Source organism: Cyprinodon tularosa, unplaced genomic scaffold, assembly GCF_016077235.1.
Source record: "Cyprinodon tularosa strain WSP-4 unplaced genomic scaffold, ASM1607723v1 ctg246, whole genome shotgun sequence".
In the NCBI taxonomy this organism is placed as follows: Eukaryota; Metazoa; Chordata; class Actinopteri; order Cyprinodontiformes; family Cyprinodontidae; genus Cyprinodon; species Cyprinodon tularosa.
Genome location: NW_024038913.1, coordinates 1572820 through 1599531, shown reverse-complemented (window position 1 = coordinate 1599531; position 26712 = coordinate 1572820). Strand labels below are relative to the sequence as shown.

Sequence of the window (26712 nt, the reverse complement as noted above, 5' to 3'; positions counted from 1 at the left end):
AAAGATTTGAAGCACCACAGTGGGCCCCCCCACATCTAAAATGAATCTGGCTCAGATGAACAGTAAACCTTTAGTAGGTCAAGGCAATTTTCACTGACTACATAAAGAAATTCCTGTTCTATCAAGCTGAGATAATGCCTTGTACACATAGGAATAAGCTGCAGTATTTTGTATAACTTTATCTATAAAGAAATATTTGCTGTAGCCTTTTAATGTATCCAAAGATTTTAGTCTAGCTGTACTTGATAAATGAGCAAAATCAGTGAAATGCCCTGATAAGCTTGGTTTTGGTTAACCAGTTTTTTACTCGACCAAACACAGCCGGAATGGGGGCATTATAAATGAATGACCAAGTATCCATCAAGTTTCATAGTTCTGCTTCCAATATTCTGTCAAACATTTAAGGAGTAGACCATTGCTGTAGACTTTTACAACCAGCACATAGCTGTTGCATGCTGTCTGACTGAACTGGGTTACTGTGCTGATTTAATTTTCAAAGGGACCAACCTTGTTGGTAGGAAACACGATCTGCTAATTAACAAAAATGTCTCCTGGCATTTTTAAGAAAATGACTGAGCTCCCAACGGGTTGATAAAACTTCAGTTATGATTGAGAACGAGGATGTAAACAGAATAGAGGCAGCAAACCTCCAACATTTTAAATTAACAAACAAGAAAAAAAAAACTGGAGTAAAAAAAAATTATTTAAACAACTCATTAAACTCACAATTATATTCTCTATTTAGTACATATTTACTGAATACAAAATTTTCTTTTGTTGAATGCATTTTTCTTTATTGGTGAAACCCAACTTTTTTAGGTTTTACAATCCTAAGCTTTATATAAATACCTTTTTAAAGCAAAACAAGAATCAGAGACTTCAAACAGACTTTTTAATGTGTCTTGAGCCATTTAAATAAACAGTAGCACATTTACAGAGTCCTTTATATTTAAGAACGCTATGATGAACCTGGAATTCACCAAAAAAACGTAAAAGACCTTTAAAGCCAGTTTCCATGGTTTGTGACACTATTTAAATAAAGAGTTACAACCAACATTTCCTTAAATGTGAACCATTCCTGCATGAGGTGATAGTCTGATACTGTAAAGTGTGAATTGCAAAACAGCAATATAATGAGGGATTTATAGGGTTTATAATTAAGTCATGACAAATTTATTATATATGTGAAATAAAATCGATATGTCATGTCAGGCATCGTGTAATACAATTTTTGTAGAATCAATGATTTAAGTAATTCTATCTTTTTGGTTTAGGATTAGTTTTGTGTTGTTTTTTTTTATACAAACCTAATTTATTTAATCACTACACAATCACTACCTAGTTTAATCTGACTGGTGTATCTGTCCACAACACATTAGAAAATTCTAAGTTTTATATTTAAATAGATACTCATGAAAGTAATTAGTTTCTCACATCCCAACACTGAGAGAGGACATTTGAGCATTTTGGTATTAGTGGGATTAAATGAGCATCAAACAAGACATTTTGATTACAGTGCCCCTATGAGGCTCAGCGACAAACTCCAGGTCCTGTCTCAGCAGCTATAGATGGCTTCTTGCTGCCCACTCCCAAAACAGATGCACTTAGTACAGTCCATGCTACTTCCTTGCAACGCCACTCATTGGCAGCAGTTTCCATGGTTTTTTATTTTTATTCTGGCTTATTTTCAGCCTGAAGATAGCAGACGCTCATACTGTCACTTCTGTCTTACTGTTGGTAATAAAGTAGGGTTGTGGAGGCATGTAGCGGGAGCTGTGTAGCTCGTTCTCTGTGATGCCGGGTTTCTTTTGGCCATAGCTCTGTCGGAGTCCCAGCATGTCTTTGCTTTGCCAGGATCTCAGTCCCCCTGGGCTGACTGCTATGTTGGAAATATGGGACAGTGACTGGGAGCTGTGGCTCCTGTGGCTTTTGTACTTGTGTTCGCTGTGCTTCATAGAATGCTGTCTGGGCGGGCTGTATGGATTTGGAGGTTCTGACTCAATATCCACGCTTTCCATGGGGAGGATGCCCTTGGCTGCCATCTCAATTGCTTGCCTGCGATTGCTTTGGTAGTTGTCATTGGCTTTCTCTGCTAGAAATGGGAAAATAATGGGATGAGATTATTATGGTTCAGCTATAATTCTTCAGTAACTGAAACATGCAACATAACTGACGATACCTTGCAAAACTATGGATTCTTCATGAACCATTTCAAAATGTTTTAGGCAAAAATGTTTCATTATGTGTAATATGTCTAATAATAAACAAGCATTAAGCCGCTTTTCCTCTTGAAGTCCAAAGCTAAGACATATCTACCTATGGCTCTCAGCTGTAACTGTTGTACAAAATGCTCAGGAGGGCAAAGTACATTCACAGCACATTTTTTCTATTTGTGTACATACAAAAAGTTATGTATCATAATGTTACTTCACAATGATGTACTACTTTGTTGTGGTATAAGCAACAAAGTTCTGTTTTAATCAATATGGGAGATAAATATTTTAGCAAAGAACCTTAGGAGAAAATCCAAGATTCAGGAATTTTTGTTGCTGCCTTCAAGAGAAAAATATATGCAGGGCTACTGCCACACAAAAAGCTTTTAAAAGTTATTAGAATACATGAAAACCTTTAAGTTGTATAAATTCACAGGGTTGAAAGGGAGAACATTAAAGTTACTGTAAAGAATATATAGCATTGGGTATATTTATAAATGTATAAACAAAGAAACGCTTTAAATGCTTTAATTACCCCAGATATTTGCTCTGTCATGCATCATGATATAATCTTAAATCATGGATTATGCTTCCTGTATTGTAATTAAACATCCTTTTTTTAACACGTCCGTTCAGATCATGATGGTCCCAAAATGGATTGGCAACAAATGCGAATAAAGATGCTTGTGTAAACTCTTCAACCTTGCAAGAGTTAAACTGGTTTACATCAAGAAAATATTAACTTCAATCAATATATTCTTCTACTGCATATAATCATTTCTCTGTTTGGCTCTTTGTTAATAAATTTTTTTTAAATAAGTGCTATTACTATCTTTTCCCAAAGAATATATATATATATATATATATATATATATATATATATATATATATATATATATATATATTTCCAAATGTTTGTGTACTGGGTAAAATGTAAATTACTCGAGTGAAGATAATGCCAAGTAAGTTATGTTATATAGCGCAGCGTAATGAGTATCTATACATTTGGTCCTAATTATCATTATTCTATTAGCTTCATCTATGAGCTATGATAACACTTTTTTCAGAATCTTTATGTTTAAAGCTCCAAATTCACATTAATAAAAGGAAAAGAAAAAATAGCCCAGTGCCATGTTGGGACATGGAGATAGATATTCTTTTGTTCAAATGTTTATTGACCGCAGACATTTTAAATTTAGCACACTTAGCTGCTATAAATCAGCTCTGTTTCTTTCCATACTGACATTGATGGAATATGGATTCAATAGAAGGACTGCTGCAAAACAAAGACTAAACCACAAGGCTTTAAATAAGCTATGTTTGAACTTGAATTTTTTTGTCCTTTGCACAAAGATACACAGCAAATTGAATTACATTAAATGCTCTTCAATGCATTATATGATGCAGATCATTTTATCCATTTGTGCGTCAAAATGTTCCTATAAAAACTTTGATAAATAGATAAATTCCACTCCTTCCTTTTATCACAAACTACATCTTACCAACAGCCTTCAGGGTGTTGTACTTGTTGAGGTCCTTCAGAGGGGTCTGTTGTTCATATGGGCTGGTGATCTGTCCCACTGCGGGATATGGCTGACCTACTAAAGTTGGAGACTGGGCCACATTGTTCATCTGACTGTTATCTAAAAAAGAAAAAAAAATAGGTTTATAACACAACAACCTCAAACCAACATTTATATTGTTTGCAAAATTTAAACTGATAGCTGATACTTACGTATACCAAACATGTTACATTGACTTCTTTACTTTATAACTATTTTTGTAAAATGTTTACATTTACGTTATAGTGTCACATTTTTCTAAGTACGGCTTCTTTTGAGAGCCAGCTGGAGAATCTTGACTGGTCCTTATTCCACTGAACTAATCCTATAGTAGACATCTGCTAAATTAAGGGGTATACAACAAATGGACTGGTTTCCTGCCTCCCTGGCATGGCAGAAGGAAACAGATGTTCAGAGTTTTCTCTCTTTAATCAGTTCAATGAAGAGTAGTTGAACATTCCAAAAAACAAGTGATAGTTTAGGCTTCAATAGGGCTGCAGAATATCAGGTACAAATGTAATATGCATTGTTCAGAGATGAAATATATATATATTGTGACGATCCCCTTCTGTCCAGTAGGTGTCTCTAGTCCTCTACATGTTTGGTCCCTTTTTTTTTAGGAAGCAGGTAGATGGACTGTTAATTGCACACACCGGTGAATGATAAAAGGGGACGACTAGTCAGTCACTCGCTCTGCTTGTTTGCCCTCCGGACCAGGCCGGAACGAGCAGCATTGGTCCACACTTCTCTCCGACTGGCTGGCCTGATCTCACTGAGCGTATTTTTGTAATCAATAAATCATTGTTGCTATGGATCCGCTCGTCTTTCTCCCTTTTTGTCCTCGCCTTTGAGATGGGCGTGACAAATGGGGGCTTGTCAGTTTGAACCCGGATTGGGGATCAGCTTTCAGGTAGTGTGTTGAGTTGTGAACTCTGTTTTGTTGGGGGACGTTGACGAGCGTGCTGGGTTTGGTGAGTGAGGCAGCCGTTGTACATCTGTTCTGAGAGAGTGTGTTTGTGTAGCAGTGATCGCTCCTTCATAGCAGGTCGCGGTGTTTCTGTCCCTGTCAGGCTTAACAACAATTTCCCTTATGGAGTTTGTTGTGGGGGGATTTTAGTGTGGTGTGAACGTGGGAAGAGCAGTTGTCTCGGGAGCACATCCGGAGTTGCAGGGAGTCGCCATTTATTGGTTGCTTTTTCGGACTCTCGGGCGTTAGTGCATAAATACCCATCACAAGTAACACCCGAAGACTAGCGGGGGAGATTAGTTAGATTCTGGTTAGGCTGTTAGAGGGACGGGGTCGCTGTGACGTTGTGGTTGTTTTGGGAGCGTGGAAGCTCAGAGTGCTACTGGTTGGAATTCAGGTGTTGTGTGGATAACTGTAGATGTTATGGCTGCTGTTGAGGATTTTTTGCGGGATCCGTCTGAGGAGGGCTTGGAGCGCTGCACACGCGAACAGTTACTAAAGATAGCTGAACATTTTACGTTGGAGGTCAGTGACAAGCGGTCTAAGGAGAGTATAAAAGCCGCCATTAAAGCTAATTTAACTGACTCCGGTGTGTTAGGACCAGCTAAGTTGCAAGCTGGCGCGACGTGGTTGGACACTGACGTTTTTGATACTAGATTGACTTTTGAACATAAGCGGGAGCTGCTTTTACTGCAGGCTGGGATAGAACAGAAAAGATTGGATGTGAAAAGGCTGGAGTTGGAAGAACGCAGACTGAGCTCAACTAGTGCGGGCAACGTCCCCCTTGATGCTTCCGGTAGGGGAACGTCTAGCTCGTTTGATGTTGGGAATAATCTGCGTTTAGTTCCTCAGTTTTCTGAATGGGATCCGGATACCTTCTTTTCCCTGTTTGAGCGTGTTGCTGATAGTCGAGGTTGGTCTGATTTGGACCGGACACTGCTTTTACAGTGTGTGTTCACAGGCAAAGTACAAGAAGCATACTCTGCCCTCACAGGGGAGGAAAGTAAGGTTTATGCCACTGTGAAGAAGGCTGTTTTAACAGCTTATGAGTTGGTACCAGAGGCTTACCGACAGAGGTTTCGGACATGGGAGAAGGCTGGGAAACAAACCCATGTTGAGTTTGCCAGGGAGCTGGGAATCCATTTCAATAGGTGGTGTGCTTCCTTACAAATTAGCACTTTTGTTGACCTCTGTAATTTGGTTGTCCTGGAACAGTTTAAAAACTCTGTTCCGAGTCACCTTGCGGTATATATCAGTGAACATAACGTGAAGACAGCTGCTGAAGCTGCTAAGCTGGCAGATGAATATGTTCTTATACACAGGGGTGGCCGTGAGTATCAACCTCGCAGTGATTTTGGTTACAGGAGTGGCAATCAATCTTTTGTGGGAAGTCATGCAAAGGGGGAAGGCATTGGTTCTGATGTGAACAGTAGGTCAGAACGGATTTCCAGTGGGCATGTGTATGTGGATCTATCTGATGTGTGTCATTATTGCAAAGCCAGAGGCCATTGGAAGCGGGAATGCCCAAAAAGAGGTGCTCAAGTGAAATCGGTTGCTTTTGCTGCCTCTGAAACGCATGGTTTTGTTTCCTCTAAACAGGTGGACACAGGACGGAAGTATACTTTGGATCAGGAGGATTTTTCACCTTTTCTTTCTGACGGCCATGTGTCCATGGTGGGGAGTGATGCTACGGTACCGGTAAAAATTTTGAGGGATACTGGAGCTTTTAATTCATATATTGTGAGCTCTGGATTACCCTTTTCTGAGGAAACCAATACTGGAGACCATGTATTGATGCGGGGAATGGGACTTATGGTGGAACCAGTTCTGCTGCATAAGTTGACTTTGACGTGTGGATTGGTTCAGGGGGAGGTTATCATGGGGGTGCGCCCTGCACTTCCGCTGGAGGGAGTGGATGTAATCTTGGGCAATGATCTGGCTGGTGGCCGGGTGTGGGCTGATTGTCCACTACCTGCTCCCATAGTAACTTCTTCCCCTGTTCTAGGGAAGTTGGATGAGAGTGCTCAGTGTTTCCCTGGGGTTTTTATAGCTTGTGCGGTGACGCGAGCTATGTACCATGCTGAGTCGGCATCCGTCCCTGACCATGAAGGTGGAGGTGCCGAAGATGATGATTTTTTCTCTCTTTATGTCCCTGATTCTCTTTTGTCTGTTTCTCACAGTGACCTGGTGGCGGAGCAGAGAGCGGATTCTTCTCTTCGTCATCTTTTTGACCAGGTTGTCACTGATGACGAGAGTGTGGCCTGTGGGTATGTGTTGAAGGATTGATTGTTGGTGCGGAAATGGTTGGTACATGGGGAGGATTTTGTTGGGGGTTCCCTTTGTCAGACTGTTGTTCCCTCGAAATTTCGCAGTGAAGTGTTGCGGGCTTTCCATGATCAATCAGGTCATTTGGGGGTCCACAAGACTTATCATTATATCCTGCGTTATTTTTTTTGGCCTCGGTTAAAAAGGGATGTGTCTGAATATATCAAAACCTGCCACACATGTCAGATCCATTAAAATCCATTCACAGGCTTCAGTCAGTACAAAACTCAGCAGCTCGCATCATTTCTAGAACCCCTTCTTTTCATCACATCACCCCAGTCCTGCAGCAGCTCCACTGGCTACCTGTGAAGTATAGAATTCAGTTCAAAATCCTCCTACTTACTTTTAAAGTTATTCACAATCTCTCCCCTCCATACCTTTCTGATTTACTTCAAATTTCTACTCCCTCCCGCATTCTTAGATCTTCTTCTACCACTCACTTAGTTGTTCCTTCAGCCCGTCTTAAAACCATGGGGAGCAGAGCTTTTTCACGTTCCGCGCCCACACTCTGGAATTCTCTCCCCTCTGACATCTGCAATACCGAGTCTTTACCCGTATTCAAATCCAAACTCAAAACCCACATGTTCAAGATTGCCTTTTCATTATGATTTTATATTACTTTCCTTTGTGTAATTTGTGTTGTTTCTTTTAATTATGACGACTGTTTTTTACCATTTATTGTTTTTACATGTACAGTGACCTTGAGTGTTTTGAAAGGCGCTTGAAATAAAATGTATTATTATTATTATTATTATTATTAGATGGCAGGGAAGCCAAATCAGAGCATTAAGCCGGTTCCCTTGTACCCAATTCCGGTGGTTATGCAACCTTTTGAACACCTCATTATTGATTGTGTTGGTCCTTTACCTCGTTCTAAGGCTGGGAGTAATTATTTGTTGACGGTAATGTGTCAGACAACAAGATATCCAGCTGCATACCCACTGCGGACCATTACTGCTAGGTCTGTGGTAAAGGCTCTGACTCAGTTCATTTCTATTTTTGGTATTCCAAAAGTTATCCAGTCTGATCAAGGTTCAAATTTTTCTTCTCATTTGTTCGCTCAAGTTTTGAAACTTTTACAGGTCAAACATAATCAGGCTTCTGCATATCATGCTCAGAGTCAAGGTGCTCTGGAGAGGTTCCATCAGACCCTCAAGTCCTTGTTGCGTACTTAATGTGTGGAGTTAAATCAGGATTGGGAAGATGGCTTACCATGGCTTCTGTTAGCTGCTCGTGAGGTGGTGCAAGAGAGTACTGGGTTTAGCCCAAACGAGCTTGTTTTTGGACATGCAGTGCGTGGGCCACTTAAACTGTTACATGATGCTGTGAGTCCTTCAGAACCTCCGAGTAAGTTAATTGACTATGTCAATGGGTTTAGACATCGTTTGCATGTGGGGGTGGAAATGGCTAGGGAGAAGTTGACCTCTTCTCAGGAGAAGATGAAGCGCATCTATGACCGTAAGGTGGACCATCGATGTTTTAGTCCTGGTGATCAGGTACTTGCATTATTGCCAGTTGTCAGCTCCCCCTTTCAGGCTAAATTTACAGGCCCATTTACAGTCCTGCGCAAGCTGTCGGATCAAAACTATCTGCTGTCCACACCGAGGCGTAGGAAGTCAACACAGCTTTGCCATGCAAATTTGTTAAAACCCTATTACACTCGGGAGTCACAGGTATCCAGCAAAGATGAGGAGGTGCAGGTTGATAAGACTGTCTCTGTGGCTACTACAGTAAGTGGATTAGGTTTCTTATCTGCACTTGAAAACGATGGGGTGATTCCACCTAATGAGAGTTTGTTGACTGGCAGGCTGAAAAATTCTGATGTACTGAGGAATTTGGATTCTTTGTTTGCACATTTGTCTCAGGAGGAGGGCACTGAGTTGACTGCTATGTTTAATGAGTATCGTTGTTTGTTTGGTGATGTGCCCAGTCGAACTCACTTAGTTCAACATGATATCGATGTGGGTGAGGCACAGCCAATTCGCCAGCGCTTTTACAGGATTTCTGAGGAGAAGCGGAAGGTAATGGAGGGGGAGATTCGGTATATGCTTGAAAATAGTATTGCTGAATCCTCTGCATCTAGCTGGGCATCAACTTGTTTGTTGGTGGAGAAAGCTGATAAAAGTTTCAGATTTTGTACAGATTATCGGAAAGTGAACATGGTTACAAAATCTGATGTTTATCCGATGCCACGCATGGAAGATTGTGTCGATCAGGTGGGTTCAGCTCAGTTTGTTAGCAAATTTGATTTATTGAAGGGTTATTGGCAAGTTCCATTGTCTGAGAGAGCTAGAGAGATTTCTGCCTTTATAACTCCCTCTGGTCTGTTCTCTTACTCTGAAATGAGTTTTGGATTGCGAAATGCACCTGCAACCTTTCAGCGTCTCATGAATATGGTTGTGTCTGGGTTGGAAGGGTGTGCCGTATATTTGGATGATGTGGTGGTCTTTAGTGATACGTGGAAGGAACATCTGGCTCACATACGTAAGCTGTTTGAACGACTGGCTGAAGCACACCTGACCATTAACTTGGCGAAGTGTGAGTTTGCTAAGGCTACTGTTACCTATCTGGGTAAGGTGGTGGGGCAAGGGGTGGTGCGTCCAGTGGAAGCCAAAGTAACTGCAATTTTACAGTATCCCGTACCAACAACAAAAAAAGAACTCCAGCGGTTCCTGGGTCTTGTGGGGTACTACCGCAGTTTTTGTAAGAACGTTTCTACAGTGGTTTCCCCATTAACAGATTTGCTGAAGGATAAAGTGAAGTACACCTGGACAGCTTCCTGTCAGAAAGCTTTTGATGATGTCAAATTTGTCCTCTGTTCCTTCCCTGTTCTTGCAGCTCCACAATGGGATCGTCCTTTTGTCCTGCATGTGGATGCAAGTGATGTAGGTGCAGGTGCTGTCTTATTTCAACAAGATGATGATGGAGTTGATCGACCTGTGAGTTTCTACTCTAAAAAATTCAACCATTTTCAGGTGAACTATTCTGTCATTGAAAAAGAGACATTGGCACTAATTTGGGCATTACAGCATTTTGAAATATATCTGGATTCTGGAAGTGTTCCTCTGGTGGTCTATACTGATCACAATCCCTTAACATTTTTGCATTCATTGCAGTGTCCAAATCGCAGACTGATGCGATGGATGTTGTTTTTGCAGCCCTATTGTCTGGATATCCGCCATATTAGGGGCTCGGACAATGTTGTGGCAGATGCTTTGTCCAGGGCACCATGTGCTTAGGTTTAATGTTCAGTCCCTTTATTCTCCAAGTTTCTTATAGGCTTTTCCAGTGGCTAGGGTGGCTGAGCTATTGAGGTGGGGATTGAATGGGTGATTGTGGTAAGACTGCAAAGCCATTAGTATTGCAATTGTCACGTAGTTGTTAGTATAAATCGCTGTCTTTTTGGAGTTCCGGTTAGGACTCCATTTGTATGGGGGGGAGTGTGACGATCCCCTTCTGTCCAGTAGGTGTCTCTAGTCCTCTACATGTTTGTTCTTGTTTTTTTTCAGGAAGCAGGTAGATGGACTGTTAATTGCACACACCGGTGAATGATAAAAGGGGACGACTAGTCAGTCACTCGCTCTGCTTGTTTGCCCTCCGGACCAGGCCGGAACGAGCAGCATTGGTCCACACTTCTCTCCGACTGGCTGGCCTGATCTCACAGAGCGTATTTTTGTAATCAATAAATCATTGTTGCTATGGATCCGCTCGTCTGTCTCCCTTTTTGTCCTCGCCTTTGAGATGGGCGTGACAATATATATATATATATATATATATATATATATATATATATATATATATATATATATATATATATATATATATATATATAGATATAGATATAGATATAGATATATAGATATATATAGATATAGCTGTTTGAAGGTTCCCATTTTAAACAGGTTTCTTGGTAAGTGGGGCAGGGGTATATACAAAATCCTTGTTGAGGTTTGAGCTTCATAAAGTAGGGTCCTTATTGGACAACACGCAAAATTCTGTCACTTCCTGTGAGGTTAAACCTCTTACGGGGCTATGTAGCAGGGATGGGCTGGGGCCAGGTTGTGGAGCTGGCTGCTCGGTGCTCATTGGCAGAAAATGCTAACAACTGATAGAGAGGAGGTTTTCCTCATGAGACTCAGACAAGAGAGGAAGAAGTGATAATTCAGTCAGAACAGTCGTACTGTGCTGAACTTTTGCTTGGATTTCAGGCATTTATTATTGTAGAACGGTTTGCAACAGCTATTTTCACCCATTGTAGTAATTAAGGCGTTTTATGTGTTTCAACATTTGGATTTAATCAACACCATTGAGCATTCAGAGACCAGCATCTGCCACCGGACACAGTGGTAAGTTGTTCAGTACAGATGGGGCTAGTGTTAAGAATGTTTGATAGCTGGCATTGTCAAACCTATTAAAACAGGTATACAATTCACTGTCTTTTGTTTCAGTTTCCCCCAACAAACCAAGGCACCTGTCTATAATCTATGATTATACGATATCCTGTACACCGGTTTCATTGTCAGCAATGTTCACAATTATTATTCATTTCTTAACAGTGTTGTTAAAGAGCCAAGTCCAAAAATCTTTGGTCTAGAAAGTTTTCTGATTTGTTTCGTAATCAAGAAAATAGGTTAGTTAGACTCTTGTATCCCTTTGGTCAGCAAGAAAGTTAAATGATTGTCATACAGTGGGGCAAAAAAGTATTTAGTCAGCCACCAATAGTGCAAGTTCTCCCACTTAAAAAGATGAGAGAGGCCGGTAATTTTCATCATAGATATACCTCAACTATGAGAGACAAAATGAGAAAAAAAAATCCAGAAAATCACATTGTCTGATTTTTAAAGAATTTATTTGCAAAATATGGTGGAAAATAGGTATTTGGTCAGTTACAAACAAGCAAGATTTCTGGCTCTCACAGACCTGTAACTTCTTCTGTAAGAGGCTCCTCTGTCCTCCACTCGTTACTTTCATTAATGGCACCTGTTTGAACCCGTTATCAGTATAAAAGACACCTGTCCACAACCTCAAACAGTCACACTCTAAACTCCAACATGGCCAGAACTAGAGAGCTGTCAAAGGACACCCGAAACAAAATTATAGACCTGCACCAGGCTGGGAAGTCTGAATCTGCAATAGGTAAACAGCTTGGGGTGAAGAAATTAACTGTGGGATCAATTATTAGAAAACGGAAAACATACAAGACCACTGATAATCTTCCTCGATCTGGGGCTCCACGCAAGATCTCACCCCGTGGGGTCAAAATGATCACAAGAACGGTGAGTAAAAATCCCAGAACCACACGGGGGACCTAGTGAATGACCTGCAGAAAGCTGGGACCAAAGTAACAAAGGCTACCATCAGTGACACACTACGCCGCCAGGGACTCAAATCCTGCAGTGGAGGCCCGTCTCAAGTTTGCTAGACAGCATTTGGATGATCCAGACGATGACTGGGAGAATATCATATGGTCAGAGGAAACCAAAATAGAACTTTTTGGTAAAAACTCTACTCGTCGTGTTTGGAGGAGAGAGAAGGCTGAGTTGCATCCAAAGAACACCATACCTACAGTGAAGCATGGGGGTGGAAACATCATGCTTTGGGGCTGTTTTTCTGCTAAGGGACCAGGACGACTGAACCGTGTGAAGGAAAGAATGAATGGGGCCATGTATCGTCAAATTTTGAGTGAAAACCTCCTTCCATCAGCAAGGGCATTGAAGATTTAAGGTGGCTGGATCTTTCAGCATGACACTGATCCCAAACACACCGCCCGGGTAACGAAGGAGTGGCTTCGTAAGAAGCATTTCAAGGTCCTGGAGTGGCCTAGCCAGTCTCCAGATCTCAACCCCATAGAAAATCTTTGGAGGGAGTTGAAAGTCCGTGTTGCCCAGCGACAGCCCCAGAACATCACTGCTCTAGAGGAGATCTGCATGGAGGAATGGGCCAAAATACCAGCAACAGTGTGTGAAAACCTTGTGAAGACTTACAGAAAACGTTTGATCTCTGTCATTGCCAACAAAGGGTATATAACAAAGTATTCAGATTAACTTTTGTTATTGACCAAAAACTTATTTTCCACCATATTTTGCAAATAAATTCTTTAAAAATCAGACAATGTAATTTTCTGGATTTTTTTTTTCTCACTTTGTCTCTCATAGTTGAGGTATATTTATGAAGAAAATTACCGGCCTCTCTCATCTTTTTAAGTGGGAGAACTTGCACTATTGGTGGCCGACTAAATACTTTTTTGCCCCACTGTAAATGGGACGGATGAAGTCAGTATTCAATGCGAGTCAGACAGTGGGAATTTTCAAAATGTTAAATGACAGAAATTATAAAACAGAGCAGAACAGAAACGCGGGCTGCTGAGGATAAGCTTACTGCAGCGGCTGCAGGAGGGGCCGCCCAATCACTGACACCCTGGTTTAACAGTTCAGTCCATACTCTCTGAGGAAGGCAAGATCCAGCTGCATGACTGCCAAACGAGATGCCGCTCAGCGTCGTCCACAGTGTCCCCAATGCAGCAACCCCAGTGAGCAGGCAGGAGATCGATCCAGGTCAGAGAAACAGTTCAGAATACGACAGCTCCGATATCCAGGAATCCGTAACCCAACCAGGGGTTCCGATCCAAACAGATGGAGACAGACAAGCTCAGTGGTTGAGGGACAGAGACAAGACATTGTACCGGAATTACTGCAGAACTTTAAACTGGTCTCCACCTTGGAGCCAGGCTTAAGGGAATTAAAACTGTCCTCCCCAGGGTTCTGAGCCAAAGTCCTGAGCCCTGAACCGTATATATAGCAGAGGGAGCAGGTGAATAAGATTAATGATAATTAGAGAGTAGGAAGGGAACGGCAGGTGAAATCAGTGAATAATCACATCACCTACCGGGGCTGTGATCATTACAATGATGGACTCATTAAACTGGAAAGGCATAAATTATCAATGCAGTCCTACACAATATTGCAAGGGAAACTTAAAAAATCTACTGCTCCAGCAGAGCAGCTGCTGTGTCCCTTTCCTTTTTTTATACAATCTCCAAGGTTTAACCCAGCCATCTGTCCTGCAAGGAACAACCAATTTAAGCTTTAAGTATTCATAATGTTTTTTACATCATTATCCAAAGCTTACAATGACAAACTTACTCAATACCAGTCTCAGTTTGCCTTCCTTTCTCAGGATGTAAAGCAATTACAGTTCTGAACTGGCATGATCAATATAGAAATATACTTATTTTGGCTAATCAATAAATCTACAAACATCTCCCATACAACAGATTTTTCAACAAGAACTCAAGCAGAGGGGACCTTTCTATTTTTTTAAAAGGACGTCTCTTTATCTGTGTTAAATTTTCAGGTTATTTTTTTGGGTTTACTGACCTGTTTCCATTTCATTAGTAAGTGGGCCATGAACACAGGCTCTCATTTGGTTGGAACTCTTCCATATAAGCAGGAGCATATTTTAAATTTACTTAAAAATACAAAACATTACTCAGTTTTAAGATGTTTTTATTCTATTATTACATATTTGGCTTGGAATGCAATAAATAGGTTTCAAAAAACAAATAAACTAGTCAGTGTGTTTATAATCAGGCTTCCTCCAGCTTTCTTCTATGCAAGTTAAGTTTTGGAAAGCTATTTTGGGTCTTCTCATCAAAGGTTTTATTTTTCTTTAATGTCAAGGTTACTGAGTACACTTCCAAAACTAAATAATTTAAACAACTATCACCTATCAAATACCTTAAATAATAAATACATTTTATAATTAATATTCATTTGGCAGTGCTGACAGACATGAATTACATTTTTTACATACATTTTTTACTTAATCGATAGCCATTTTGAATTATGTAGTAAAGCAGTTGGAATTAAGATAATTACACTTAAAAGGTGATAGATTTGTGATTATAGAAGATTGTAGTTAATGTTATTCCAATATTTAATTTCCCTGCTGTTTACTTTTCCTTGTTCAACTTCTACAAAACTGTTGTTGGGGGAGAGGGGTAACTGGGGGGTAAAAACTGACCTAAACAATGTTGTTAGCAGGGCAGACCAAAGCAGGGTCGGATTTAGGAAATGTGGGGCCCTAGGCAAAGACAGGCGGGGGGTCCTCTGAATTGAGAAGACAACACATAAAACAGACCTCTTATACAGAAACTGAAATTTTAATAGAAAATACATACATTTTTGTTCTACATTTTGTCCCTCCCTTATTGTCCCCTTTCTTGTTATTTTTCTCACTATGTTTTGTACTCAGCTGACTTTTCATGCTGTCTCAAACGGAATGAAAGATTTTTTTCCAACAACTAAGCTCACTGAGCATTTTCCTCCTGCTTGTGTTTCCAAAAAGGCGATTGCATAAGTAAATAACACTGTCCTTCTTTTCACTGTAGACAAGCCATAATCAGCTTATCTGTTCTCCATTTTTCATTTGTATGAAATAACAGCTGCATGAATTATGACAGCAGACAAGATATAGGAGAGCAGGAGGCGGGATTATGAAACTACGTGCTCTGGAGAGCAGAGTTCAGTGCTTGTTTGATCACATGAATAACTCTAATGCAGACTAGAAAGGACCAGTGTAAACTCCTCAGAGAGAAACCTACTGTTGAGAAATAGTCTTATAGTCGTGAGAGTGCACTGGCTTCAGAGATGGAAAATCTTCCAAAAACCCTTAAGCAGAGACAACATCTTTTACCGGCTTACCTCTCTAGTTCTACGCAGATCTTTGGGTAGCAGCGCTTTTCTAAGCTCACATTAGAACTACCTGAGTTCTTTCATAGTATAACAATGATCAGTGGGCTGGCAGTGATTTGTACAAACTGTGCAGATTTTTTCATTTCTCCTCTTTATAAGAGAGAGTTTGTTCCTTAAAAAGTTATTGCCTGTAAACTAATTAACTCTACCCATTCATTTCAATTCATAATTAATTGAATGGTCTTTAAGCTAAACCAAATTTTGTTGTAGTCTTACAAGATTTTCTTTACTGTATTTTTGTAGAAGGTAAAGACTATAGGCTGGAAGGATCTCCTCTCACGCTGTTTAATTCTCATTCAGGATCAGATTAATGTTTCCAAATGATGCCTTAAAGCATCCTGCCTGTTCCGTGTACTCAGCTTCTTGTCCATTTCTGAAACAACCAATATCTGCAGGTGCATACATGCATTTCTGCAGATGACAGGAGTGTGTTTTTAATGGAAGTCATAAGCGTACAGTACAAAAAATGGTGAGAGTACACTCCCCTGTGGTGCTCCTGTGCTAATGACTACCTGGTTACTGATTATAATAATAACTTGCTGTTGCTAAGGTAATGCTGTTTTGCCAAATCTCTAAAGAAGTATGCCTGTTTGCTACCTAATATCGGCTTCTATTGTAGCTCTATAGTAAACGGAACAGGATTTTTCTCTTTTAAAATTAAATAGATAACAGTATACATTTTGCTTGTTTAGATTGCATATGCTTTTAAAGTGCAAAAAGACATAATGGCTCATCTTTACTTTGTTCTGTTGTGGGCTTTTTGTTTTCCAGCAGAAGTTAATGAAAAATTTTTTCAGCAGAAGTAAATGAAAAATCCCAGGCTGAATGGATGCTTACAGTCTGTGGTGGCATCTATTTAATCAGTTATCAGTGATCAGGACATAGCTATTAGATGCATTACTATGCACAAATCTTTAAAAACGACAAAGCAACAGGAAAAGAGCTCCAAATCAGCTTTCTATCCATGGGTGAAATGTAACTATCTTCCCTTAACATTAAGTCTTGTTTAAATTTTTTATTTATTGACATTTTAACGGTTTTCATCAGAGGTGATGAAGTAATAAGGCATCTCTATCTAAATGTGAGAAAATGGACTGTTATACATCTGTGGACTGATGGCAGTGAGAGAAGACGGTTCTCTTTGGCTGACTCAGAGCAAAAAGAGACCCTGTTTTAAAACTGCTAAACTTAAGCATGCATCAAATAACATTTCATTATGACAGCACTTAAACGGCTCATAAAACCTGCAAAGCTGGCATCCCACAGACAGTTGTCCAGTAAAGAACAATAAAAAACAAAGAAATAACCTTTCAGTTGCGGTTTTTTAAGCATCTGAAATCTACTACTATTTGTCTTTATTTTTAGAAAGCACAGCTATACAGTTAAAATTAGTTTTAGTTGTGCAAAAATATATTCATACCTCACAAACCTTCTAGGGATTTCTGCCTGAAGAACAGCTGCAAACCTCAATTAAACTACAGTACATGTCATTAATCAATAACTACTGGCTCAATAAGTCTTGATCAGAATGTTGTAGGTATTGTCAATTCTAATATAAAAAGCAATAATTCATGTTAACAGAAAAGCTTCTTCCTTTTTTTGTGCTTGTGGTGCTGAAATATAACAATTCTTGGGGGTTTTTCTGTATTCCAAAATAAAATTACTGATTTGTTTAAATATCATTAATGTTTATAAAGTAGGTATTTATGTCTTTAAACTTTTTATGATCACTTAAAAATAAAAAAATTGACATATCAGTTTTTTAAGGTTTTATCATTGTACTTCCTTATCCAGAGGACGAGAGACAGGGTAGATACAAGTCAGTATTGTGCGTCTCTGTGTTTGCAGTGATTTGAATCCAGGACCCTCTCACTGTAGGGGAACAGGACTGAACAGGTTGATTTATTTCAAGTTAACATTGGATTTAATAATTAGAATCTAATTTCAACGATCGTTTAGTTTTTCATGCTGGGGCAACTAATCTTATTTAAAACTATAACAAATAAATAATGCTTAACTGTGCATAAATGAACTGCTCTTCAGTATAATAATGTTATGATGTAAGACTCTTTAGCAGATTGGGAGGGCAAATTAAGAAAATAAAGGACTCTGCATGTGCACATCACCGTAGGTGTGTGTAGGCGTTGATGCTGATGAATGAAAGAGCAAGGCTGCATTGAAAGGCAAGAAGCCATGGCCTGCAGTGTTGGCCAAGAAAGAGCTCTACACTGTCACTAGTAATTAGTGTCTGTGCTTAGTGATTTCTGATGGCATGACTAATGCATTCAACAGCCAGTAGGATCTTTGATGGCTGACTAAATACTTATTGTTGCTTATTTTAGATTGTTTGTTACTAATATAATTTTAAATAAAGATTTCAAAATAAAAAAGGGACATACCACGTGACAGACATGCCACGTGACATATCACGTTTTGTAGCCATTTATTTACTATTTAATTAGTATTTTTAATGTTGAAAGTGTTCTTGGGTGTTTTGAAAGGCGTTGTCAAATAAAATACGTTATTATTATTATAATTATTATGAAACGGTCGGTACAGGAAATAGTGTCACTAGCGCCCCCGTCAGTATCGGAATGAAATGGTCCCATTTCCATATAAGGTATGAGACTGACAGTGGTCCGTCCCCGCCCCTTTCTGTTTGCTGCAGCGAAGTGTACTTCCATGAGGCATTAAACCGTTTGGCCAAATTGCTTCAACGATCCCCACAGTTCATGAGGCTTCATGTGAACATGTCACCATCTACTGGTGGAGTGCAGAACTACAGTTTGTAATAAAAACTGTGATTTTTTTTTTTTCAACTGTTTTTCTTTTTTTTCCCCTTTTAAAGCTACAGTGTGTAATAATTACAGGGATATACAGTCAGAAATGTAATATATTATACATAACTATGTTATTTATCATCACCTACGAGCTCAGCCTCTTAACCTTAATATTTGCGTTGCCTTAGAATTCGTTATTTCTAATTACATAGGAGCGGGTCTCGCAGCCATGGAGGCTGACATCTTTGCGCTACGGCAGCGCAGAGCCAACAAACTAGCGATTGCGAGATCGCCCATTACGCTCGAAAGTAACTACGGCAAGTTGAGAGAGATGAACTGAGACGGTACTGAACAATAGATGGCAGTATTATGCCTGAGAATACTATCTGTAAAATTATCTATGTAAACAAACCTCATCACTTGAGAAGGTAGGTGATGCAGACGTCGTGGAAGACATTTTGTCCCGTAACGCTCGCCGTACTGTTGGGGGGGAGAAGCGATGGGGGGGAGATGTTCATGTTGCTGCGGTCTGCAGTCTGGACGTTAGATGTCGCTAAAAATTACACACTGTAGCTTTAAGTTCCCTTGAAATTATTAATGGTTGGTGTGTATAATAAAATATTTTGTAAGTTTTTTATGTGTAAAATTTCTTAGAACAATAATTTAAGGTGAACCGTTTTTCTGCCATTTTAGTGAAATAAACTCAAGCAGACAGTGACAGTGTTTGTGCAAATTGGGTAATGATGAGCAAAATGAAAGGTGTTAGTCATTTTTATTCAAACATGATAGTTTTTCCACGTTTTTGGGTTTTAATCAGGTTGGAAGTTGTGTTCAACCAATCTTTTGGCTGCACCGACCTAATTTACCCAATCTATATTTTTACTCGGGCAAAACAATGCATATTAGTCTCAACAGCCAAAAGAATTAAGTTTAAGCGAAATTTTCAAAAGTCAAAGACAGGTCTTGAACCATCAACCTCCAGAGTGGGAGCCTGACTCTTAGAGCTGACGCCACCTATGTAGATGCTCTCACTCAGGAGAAATTACTTCTTAACACTAACGTGTTAAGGCGGGCTTTGTCCGGTGGTTTGTCAAATTTTGATCATTACATTGTTTATTCCAACCAAATTAGCAACTAGATTGGTTGTTTTTCCAACCAATCTATTATTAGAATCTATCCAAACTTTATCCAGCTGACAGCAGCTCTCCTCCAAACTCCCACATCTTGACTAAACACTGAGGCTGTTTAGATGCCTTTCAAAATTCTTGCGCATTCTGAACCACTTCCCGAAGCGGTAACGTGGTATCACGGTAACGAGGCCTCGGACATCATCAATTTTGGCCCCTCCTCTAAATGAATCACGCCTCGACACGCGCTTCGGTGAAACGCCCCCTCCATTACTCGACACACGCCTCGAAGCCTCGGCTCATCTCATAACATCACTAATGATTAGTATGTATAATAAAATCTTTTGTAAGTTTTTTATTTAGTGTAAAATGTCTTAGAAGAGAACAATCATTTAAGGTACACGGTTTTATGCCATTTAATGAAATAAGCTCAACCAAACAATGATGATCAAAATGATAGGTGTGTCATTTTTATTCAAACATAATAGTTTTTCCACAGTTTTCGGTTTTAAATCGTTTGGAAGTTATGTGTCCAACCAATCTTTTGGCTAAACCAACCGATCTAATTTGGCAGTGTTTTCAGCCAATCCATATTTGTACCAGGGCAAACCAATACAAATTAATCATGTTAGCCAAAATACTTCTTAAGTATTATCGCTACTTTCAAAAGTCTAAGCTGGGTCTCAAACCAACAACCTCAGGAGTGGAAGTCAATGTCTTACAGCTGATGCCACTAGCAATGGTAACTGCTCTCTAGAGAGCAATACATACTACTTAACACTAATGTTGCAACTGTAACAGTGGCTTGCTCAGATTTTGATCATTACATCGTTCAACCAAAATGGTTTTAACCAACTAGATTGGTTGTTTTTCCAACCAAACTCTTATATATCCAAATTCTATCCAATGACTGAATAGAGAGGCTGTTTAAATGCCTGTCGAAGTTCTCGTGTGTTCCGAACCACTTCCTGAAGCAGTCATGTGGTATTACGGTAGAGAGGCTTTGAACGGCATGAAATTTGGCCCTGCCCCTAAATTACAGCACTCCCTTTTGGGGAAATGCCCCCTCCATTACTCGACACACACCTCGAAGCCTCGGCTCATCTCATAACATCACTACTGCAAAACCAGGACTCAAGTTTATTGGCCTTGGGTCATCTTAATTTTATTTTGAACTTTAAGAACCTTAGATTATTTTGGTAAGGTTTGTAGGTTTTTTTTGGATTGTATGTTGTATTTTAGATTCCTTTGGTTACCTTTACCCCATTTGTTCTGAAGCAAACTGAACGATAAAACATTGGACTTTTCAAATGAATTACATCTGGTTTTTAAATGTAATATCCCCCTTCCCTTTAGCTGAGCTGGGTTGAAAGCAGTACTCGAATTTAGTGGGGATGAGGGGGGATAGCATCCCCCTTTTTAAAATAAACTTAAAAATCATCCCCCTTCTTTAATGACCATCCCTTCATACCATTCCCTGTGACATTTTATTACTGAATGTGTAAAATTTCTACTAAATATTACCGGTAATGGCAATGAAATTACCCTTTCAACATTTGGTGGGCTGTGGCCTTACATGTAGCCTGAGCAAACTATGAAATTGTCCCTAACTATGTAGGGGCAGTGATAGCCATGCCAGTCCAGGGACTGACTGCAGTTCTACTGTAAGGAGCCTTGGTCAAGGTCAATGACCAGCGTACCGAACATGTAACAACCATACCATGCATATTGTTTTATGTTATTAGACTAAATTAATTAGGTTATGTATGCTTCCAAAAAAAAAAAAAATAATCCACCATCCCCCTTCTTTTTTTTTTTTACAAGTAGACTACTGGTTGTAACACTTACAAAAGAAAAGCTTAATCCACATATTTTGCATTTGCTCAACTGCTGATAATAAAATAAACTGTAATATGGACTTAGTTTTATGAAACAAAGAAATACTGCCAGATTGTTCAGTTTATAAATTAGTGTCATAAGCAACCATATTCCAAAATCATCAATATTCCCAAACAAATAGAGCTAAATGTTGTTTGTTTGTTTTTTCTAACATGTATAAGGGGTTAGGGGCTACTTACGGAAATTTTCAATTGACAGTCTTGTTTGTAGGTTCTCATAGTGTGGACTCAGACCCATATTATCTGTTTCTTCTGAAGCAGGATGACGGATTACATGCGCAAGAGCTCTGAGGAGAAAAAAATACTACTTTAAAAGATGTTAACATTCTAAAAACATACACAGAAATGATTATTGTGCTGCCAGGACAAAAAAATAAATAAATGACCAGATTTCTCTTTTGTTTCTCGTGTGTTTTTACACACAAGAGTTTAAGGTAAAATGAATGACCACCAAGCGCCATGGTCCATGGCTTAGAGCGAGTCCAAATCAAGCCTCTATCACCATATTCAGCATTGACTATGAGGTATTGGCTGATATGCAGAGCTGGGTTTTCCCCATTATTTTTCCAGAACTCACATTATTAATTTTGATCATGATTCAGCAAACCTAAATCATAATCTGAGTTTGAATTCAGCAGCTGAGTCCTCTGAAGGCATGATACTCCAGAATGTTATAGTGATCAGCGTAACAGCAATTAATTGCAAAGTCAATATTTGCCTACAAAATGAACTTTATCCCCCAAAACAAATTTTAACGTCACTGCAGCCCTGCCTTAAAAGAACCAGCTAACATTGTTTCAGTGATTGCTCCATTAACACAGGTGTGAGTGGTGATGAGGACAGGGCTGGAGATCAATCTGTCATGATTAAGTAAGAATGACACCACTGGACACTTTTAAAAGAGGCTGGTGCTTGGCATCATTGTTTCTTTTCTGTCAACCATGGTTATCTCTAAAGAAACACGTGCAGTCATCATTGCATTGCACAAAAATAACAGGAAGAGAATCGCAGCTAGAAAGATTGCACCTCAGTCAACAATCTATCGCATTATCAAGAACTTCAAGGAGAGAGGTTCCATTGTTTGCCAAAAAGGTGTTTCAGCTGCGGGATCGGGCTACCAGCAGTGCAGAGCTTACTCAGGAATGGCAGCAGGCAGGTGTGAGGGCATCTGCACGCACTGTGAGGCAGAGACTCTTGGAGCAAGGCCTGGTCTCAAGGAGGGTGGCAAAGAAGCTACTTCTCTCCAGGAAAAACATCAGGGACAGACTGGGATTCTGCAAAAGGTACAGGGAGTGGACTGTTGAGGACTTGGGTAAAGTCATTTTCTCTGATGAATCCCCTTTCCGATTGTTTGGGACATCTGGAAAACAGCTTGTTCAGAGAAGACTAGGTGAGCGCTACCACCAGTCTGGTCTCATGCCAACTGTAAAGCATCCTGAAACCATTCATGTGTGGGGTTGCTTCTCAGCCAAGGGAGTCGGCTCTCTCCCCTAAAAACACAGCCATGAATAAAGAATGGTACCAGAACGTCCTCCAGCAGCAACTTCTCCCAACCGCCCAAAAGCGGTTTGGTGATGAACAATGCCTTTCCAGCATGATGGAGCACCTTGCCATAAAGCAAAGGTGATATCTAACTGGCTGAGGAAACAAAACATAGAGAGTTTGGGTCCATGGCCTCGAAACTCCCCTGATCTTAATGCTATTGAAAACTTGTGGTCAATCATCAAGATACGGGTGAACAAACAAAAACCTAGGAATTCATAAAAAATGCAAGCATTGATTGTGCAAGAATGGACTGCTATCAGTCATAATTTGGTGCAGAAGTTGATTGAGAGCATGCCAGGGAGAATTGCAGAGGTTCTGAAGAAGAGGGGTTAAACACTGCGAATATTGACTTGCTGCATTAACTCATTCTAACTGTCATTAAAAGCTTTTGTTACTCATAATATGATTGCAATTGTATTTCTGTATGTGATGACAACATTTGACATTCACACATGAAAACCAGAGAGCAGCAGATCATGCGAAAATATAATATTTGTGTCATTCTCAATACTTTTGGCCATGACTGTAGGTTTGGCTGACATTTAGAATAGAACATTTGAAATTTAAGCACAAATTCTAATATCTATATATTTCTAATAAAAAAATATTAGTACCCAGAACAGTAGTGAGAAATTCGGGCATCCATTCTTTACCTGCTTTGTGTGTCAACTGTAAAAGTTTCTTGGCGACAGAGTGTACGGGCGGTGAAAAGGCTAAATCTGTTTGAATCCATAGCCAACACTCTTCATGGCCTCCTTATTTTCATAGACCTCGAAGGATCCCCAAGTCCTCAATCCCCCCATCCGCCGGGATTCCCAGACCAGCCCTGGAGCTGATGGCTCGGTTCGAGTGTTTCAACTACATGCTGCACTGTAGTCGACCAAAATTCATACAATTTTGAATTTCCCCCGGGACATTTTTAGGTATGAAAAGTAGAACATGTCCGGGAAAGAGAGGAATCCAGGTCACTCTACCATACATACCTACAATTTTGATGTTTCTGTGAGTGATTGCTTGTTGCTATGATGCGTCTTTGCTCAGCAGCTTCACTCTTTGTAAACCAACCAATCAGTTCACAGCTCATCTAGATATTCATGAGCATACCTTTGAATACATTTGAAAGAATTAAAAAAATGTATGCCTCTACCTCTATGATGGGAATGTTTCCTATATGTCCTAACTAGTGGTGGCAACTATAAACATGCTATGCTTATAGTTTAAAGTTAACTAAATTCAACAACAGCAAAAACATGAAAGCAACACTTGTCTTTATTATCAATACCTTGCAATATTAGCATTGTATCCAGATACACTGTTTGAGTTTCAATACTTTTCAGAGTATCAACAGTTTTGAGAAAAATGTTACAAACCTTTTTACAGAACATGATAGGGTTGTCAAAAGTATTGATACTCAAAAAAGTATCGATACTGAAACGTTGTATCCGGATACAATACTCATTTTCAAAAGTATCGATACAGCCATCTAAAGTGCAGAATAGTGGAAAATGCACTTTCTGAACACTGAGTGATTGAATAATTCTGTGCATTTTTCAGTTTCAGACTTTTTTAGTAACAGGTGCAGCTGCTGAGAATTATTTTTATCAAGCTTGCTTAATATTGTGCACAGCATACAACCTCAAAATATTATTCTTATTGCTTTTTTATTTATTTCTTGTATATTTTTAGTAATGAAAATATTTCTGTTGAATTTTAGAGTCTTGGTTTTTATTCTTGTGGTTTTGAAAAGGGTATCGAGTATCGAATATTTTACTTAGTATCGGTATCGAGTTGAAAAGTTTAGTATCGTGACAACCCTAGAACATGAATACATGTTGTTGTCATGTGCCACAAACAAGATCCTTTTAAAAAATATTGTTAGAATACAAACAATTTCAGAAATGCCCCTCTTTTTTATTTCTTTTAAAGGGAAACGCTGTTTTTTTACATTACATTATTTTACATCATGTTCTACTTACCCATATAAGTTTTGTGTCATTTGGAGCCGATCTGAAGATATTCCGTTAGGTTACATCCAAGTAATGTCTTCCTATGGGCAGTCGACTTGAAGGCACAAACTGAACTGTTCATAATTTATTCTTTATGGTACGCCAGCATTAATATCATGTAGACGAATCACTGTCCCCCAGCCATCTGCGTTTATATTTCTTTATATTTATATGTTTTAAAAACAAAGCGTCGCGTGAGAACATGATGTAATAACATAAAATCAAGGGCCCAATGTAAAAAAACTTGCCATTACCCTTTAAGTTGGGATTGCAAAAAATACCTGCCTGTTGAATGAACACCAGTAAAAAGAGAGAGAATAATTGTAGCAATTCTACATCTATGCATCAAGGATCAATTTTTATATTCATATTTATTCAAGATTTAAAGATAGCTATAAATTCAAAAGTTGTTTTTTTAACACACTGTAGTCCAATCAAAAACCTGTTGCTTATTAGTTTAAATAATATTTTCTTTCACAAAATAAATTGTTGTGGTGCTACAGAAAAATCTGTTTAAAATAGCATTATGTGTGGTGGTTCTGTTTCTTTACTACAACACTTTTTCCTTCCACTTAACTTCCCGTTAGAGGGACTCTGAAATGTCAGCTTCCTTAGTAATGGCCTATGGAGGCGCGCCTACTGTGAGCGCCTTTTATTATCAAATCAGCTGCCTTTCCAATTACTCTGTATACCAAAAATAAAAAATTTAAAAAAAATAGCCATAATATTTCTGCATAATATGATATGGAGTTGTGTTTTATATTATTATATAATCTGATAAAAACACTTCAAATCTGAGTGACTTACCTCGACATATCATCTCTGTTTGGACGGTGCGTCTTCTCCAAACCAAGCTTTGTGAAAATCCCTATAAGTGCCATGATGGCAACGACCCCGCAGATGACATAGACAATAAGGTTGGTTTTATCCTTGGCAGACTCCAGTGCCACGTCCACTTTTGGTGGGGGTCTGCCGGTCATCATCCATGGCGGGGTGTCGTAGTTCTTACAGGTGGTCTGGTCCAGCCGGGAGCTTTTGAACGCGCAACAGAACCTGAAGCCACAGGTGCCGCAGCAGTACAGGTAGCTCCCCGTCCTGCACACGAACGGCGGGTCCCACTGACCCATCACGTCATAGTAGCCACGGCATTTGTCCTCCGTGTGCGGGCTTTCCGTGACTGTTCTCTCCCCGTCTGACTCGTTAAACCCTGTTACTATCATGAACTCATCCTCGGGTTGATCCAGCTCGCTCTCTGCGTCGCACACCAGAACTTTAACCAGAAAGTAACCGAGCAGCAACTCAGTGCCTCGCATTGTTGTTCTCTTTTTAAGCCCCTCTTCAAGCCCTTAAAAGCTCTCGTATGCGCGGTTGCATCTTGAATAGCAGTCCTGCGTAAATGTCATCAGATAGATTCCAACCTCCGTGCGTAAAAGTGCATTGCCAGTGTTCTCACCTTGAATCGACGAATTGGAAATCTGATTTTAGGAGGAAATTAAGGCATCCAGGGGGCAGCAGCCTAAATCAAGTAGCTATGAA

The 26712-nt window shown here is 39.6% G+C and overlaps 1 protein-coding gene across 1 annotated transcript; it reads right to left on the bottom strand.

The window, feature by feature from the left end:
* Positions 1-1305: 1305 nt before the first annotated feature.
* On the bottom strand, positions 1306-26712 carry shisa9b (shisa family member 9b). Its single transcript, XM_038287837.1, has 4 exons — positions 25984-26712; positions 21806-21912; positions 3716-3856; positions 1306-2092 (listed from the first exon to the last, which is right to left on the bottom strand). Exons 1-4 carry the CDS (start codon positions 26487-26489, stop codon positions 1710-1712), a joined length of 1137 nt encoding a protein of 378 aa, XP_038143765.1. The 5' UTR covers positions 26490-26712; the 3' UTR covers positions 1306-1709.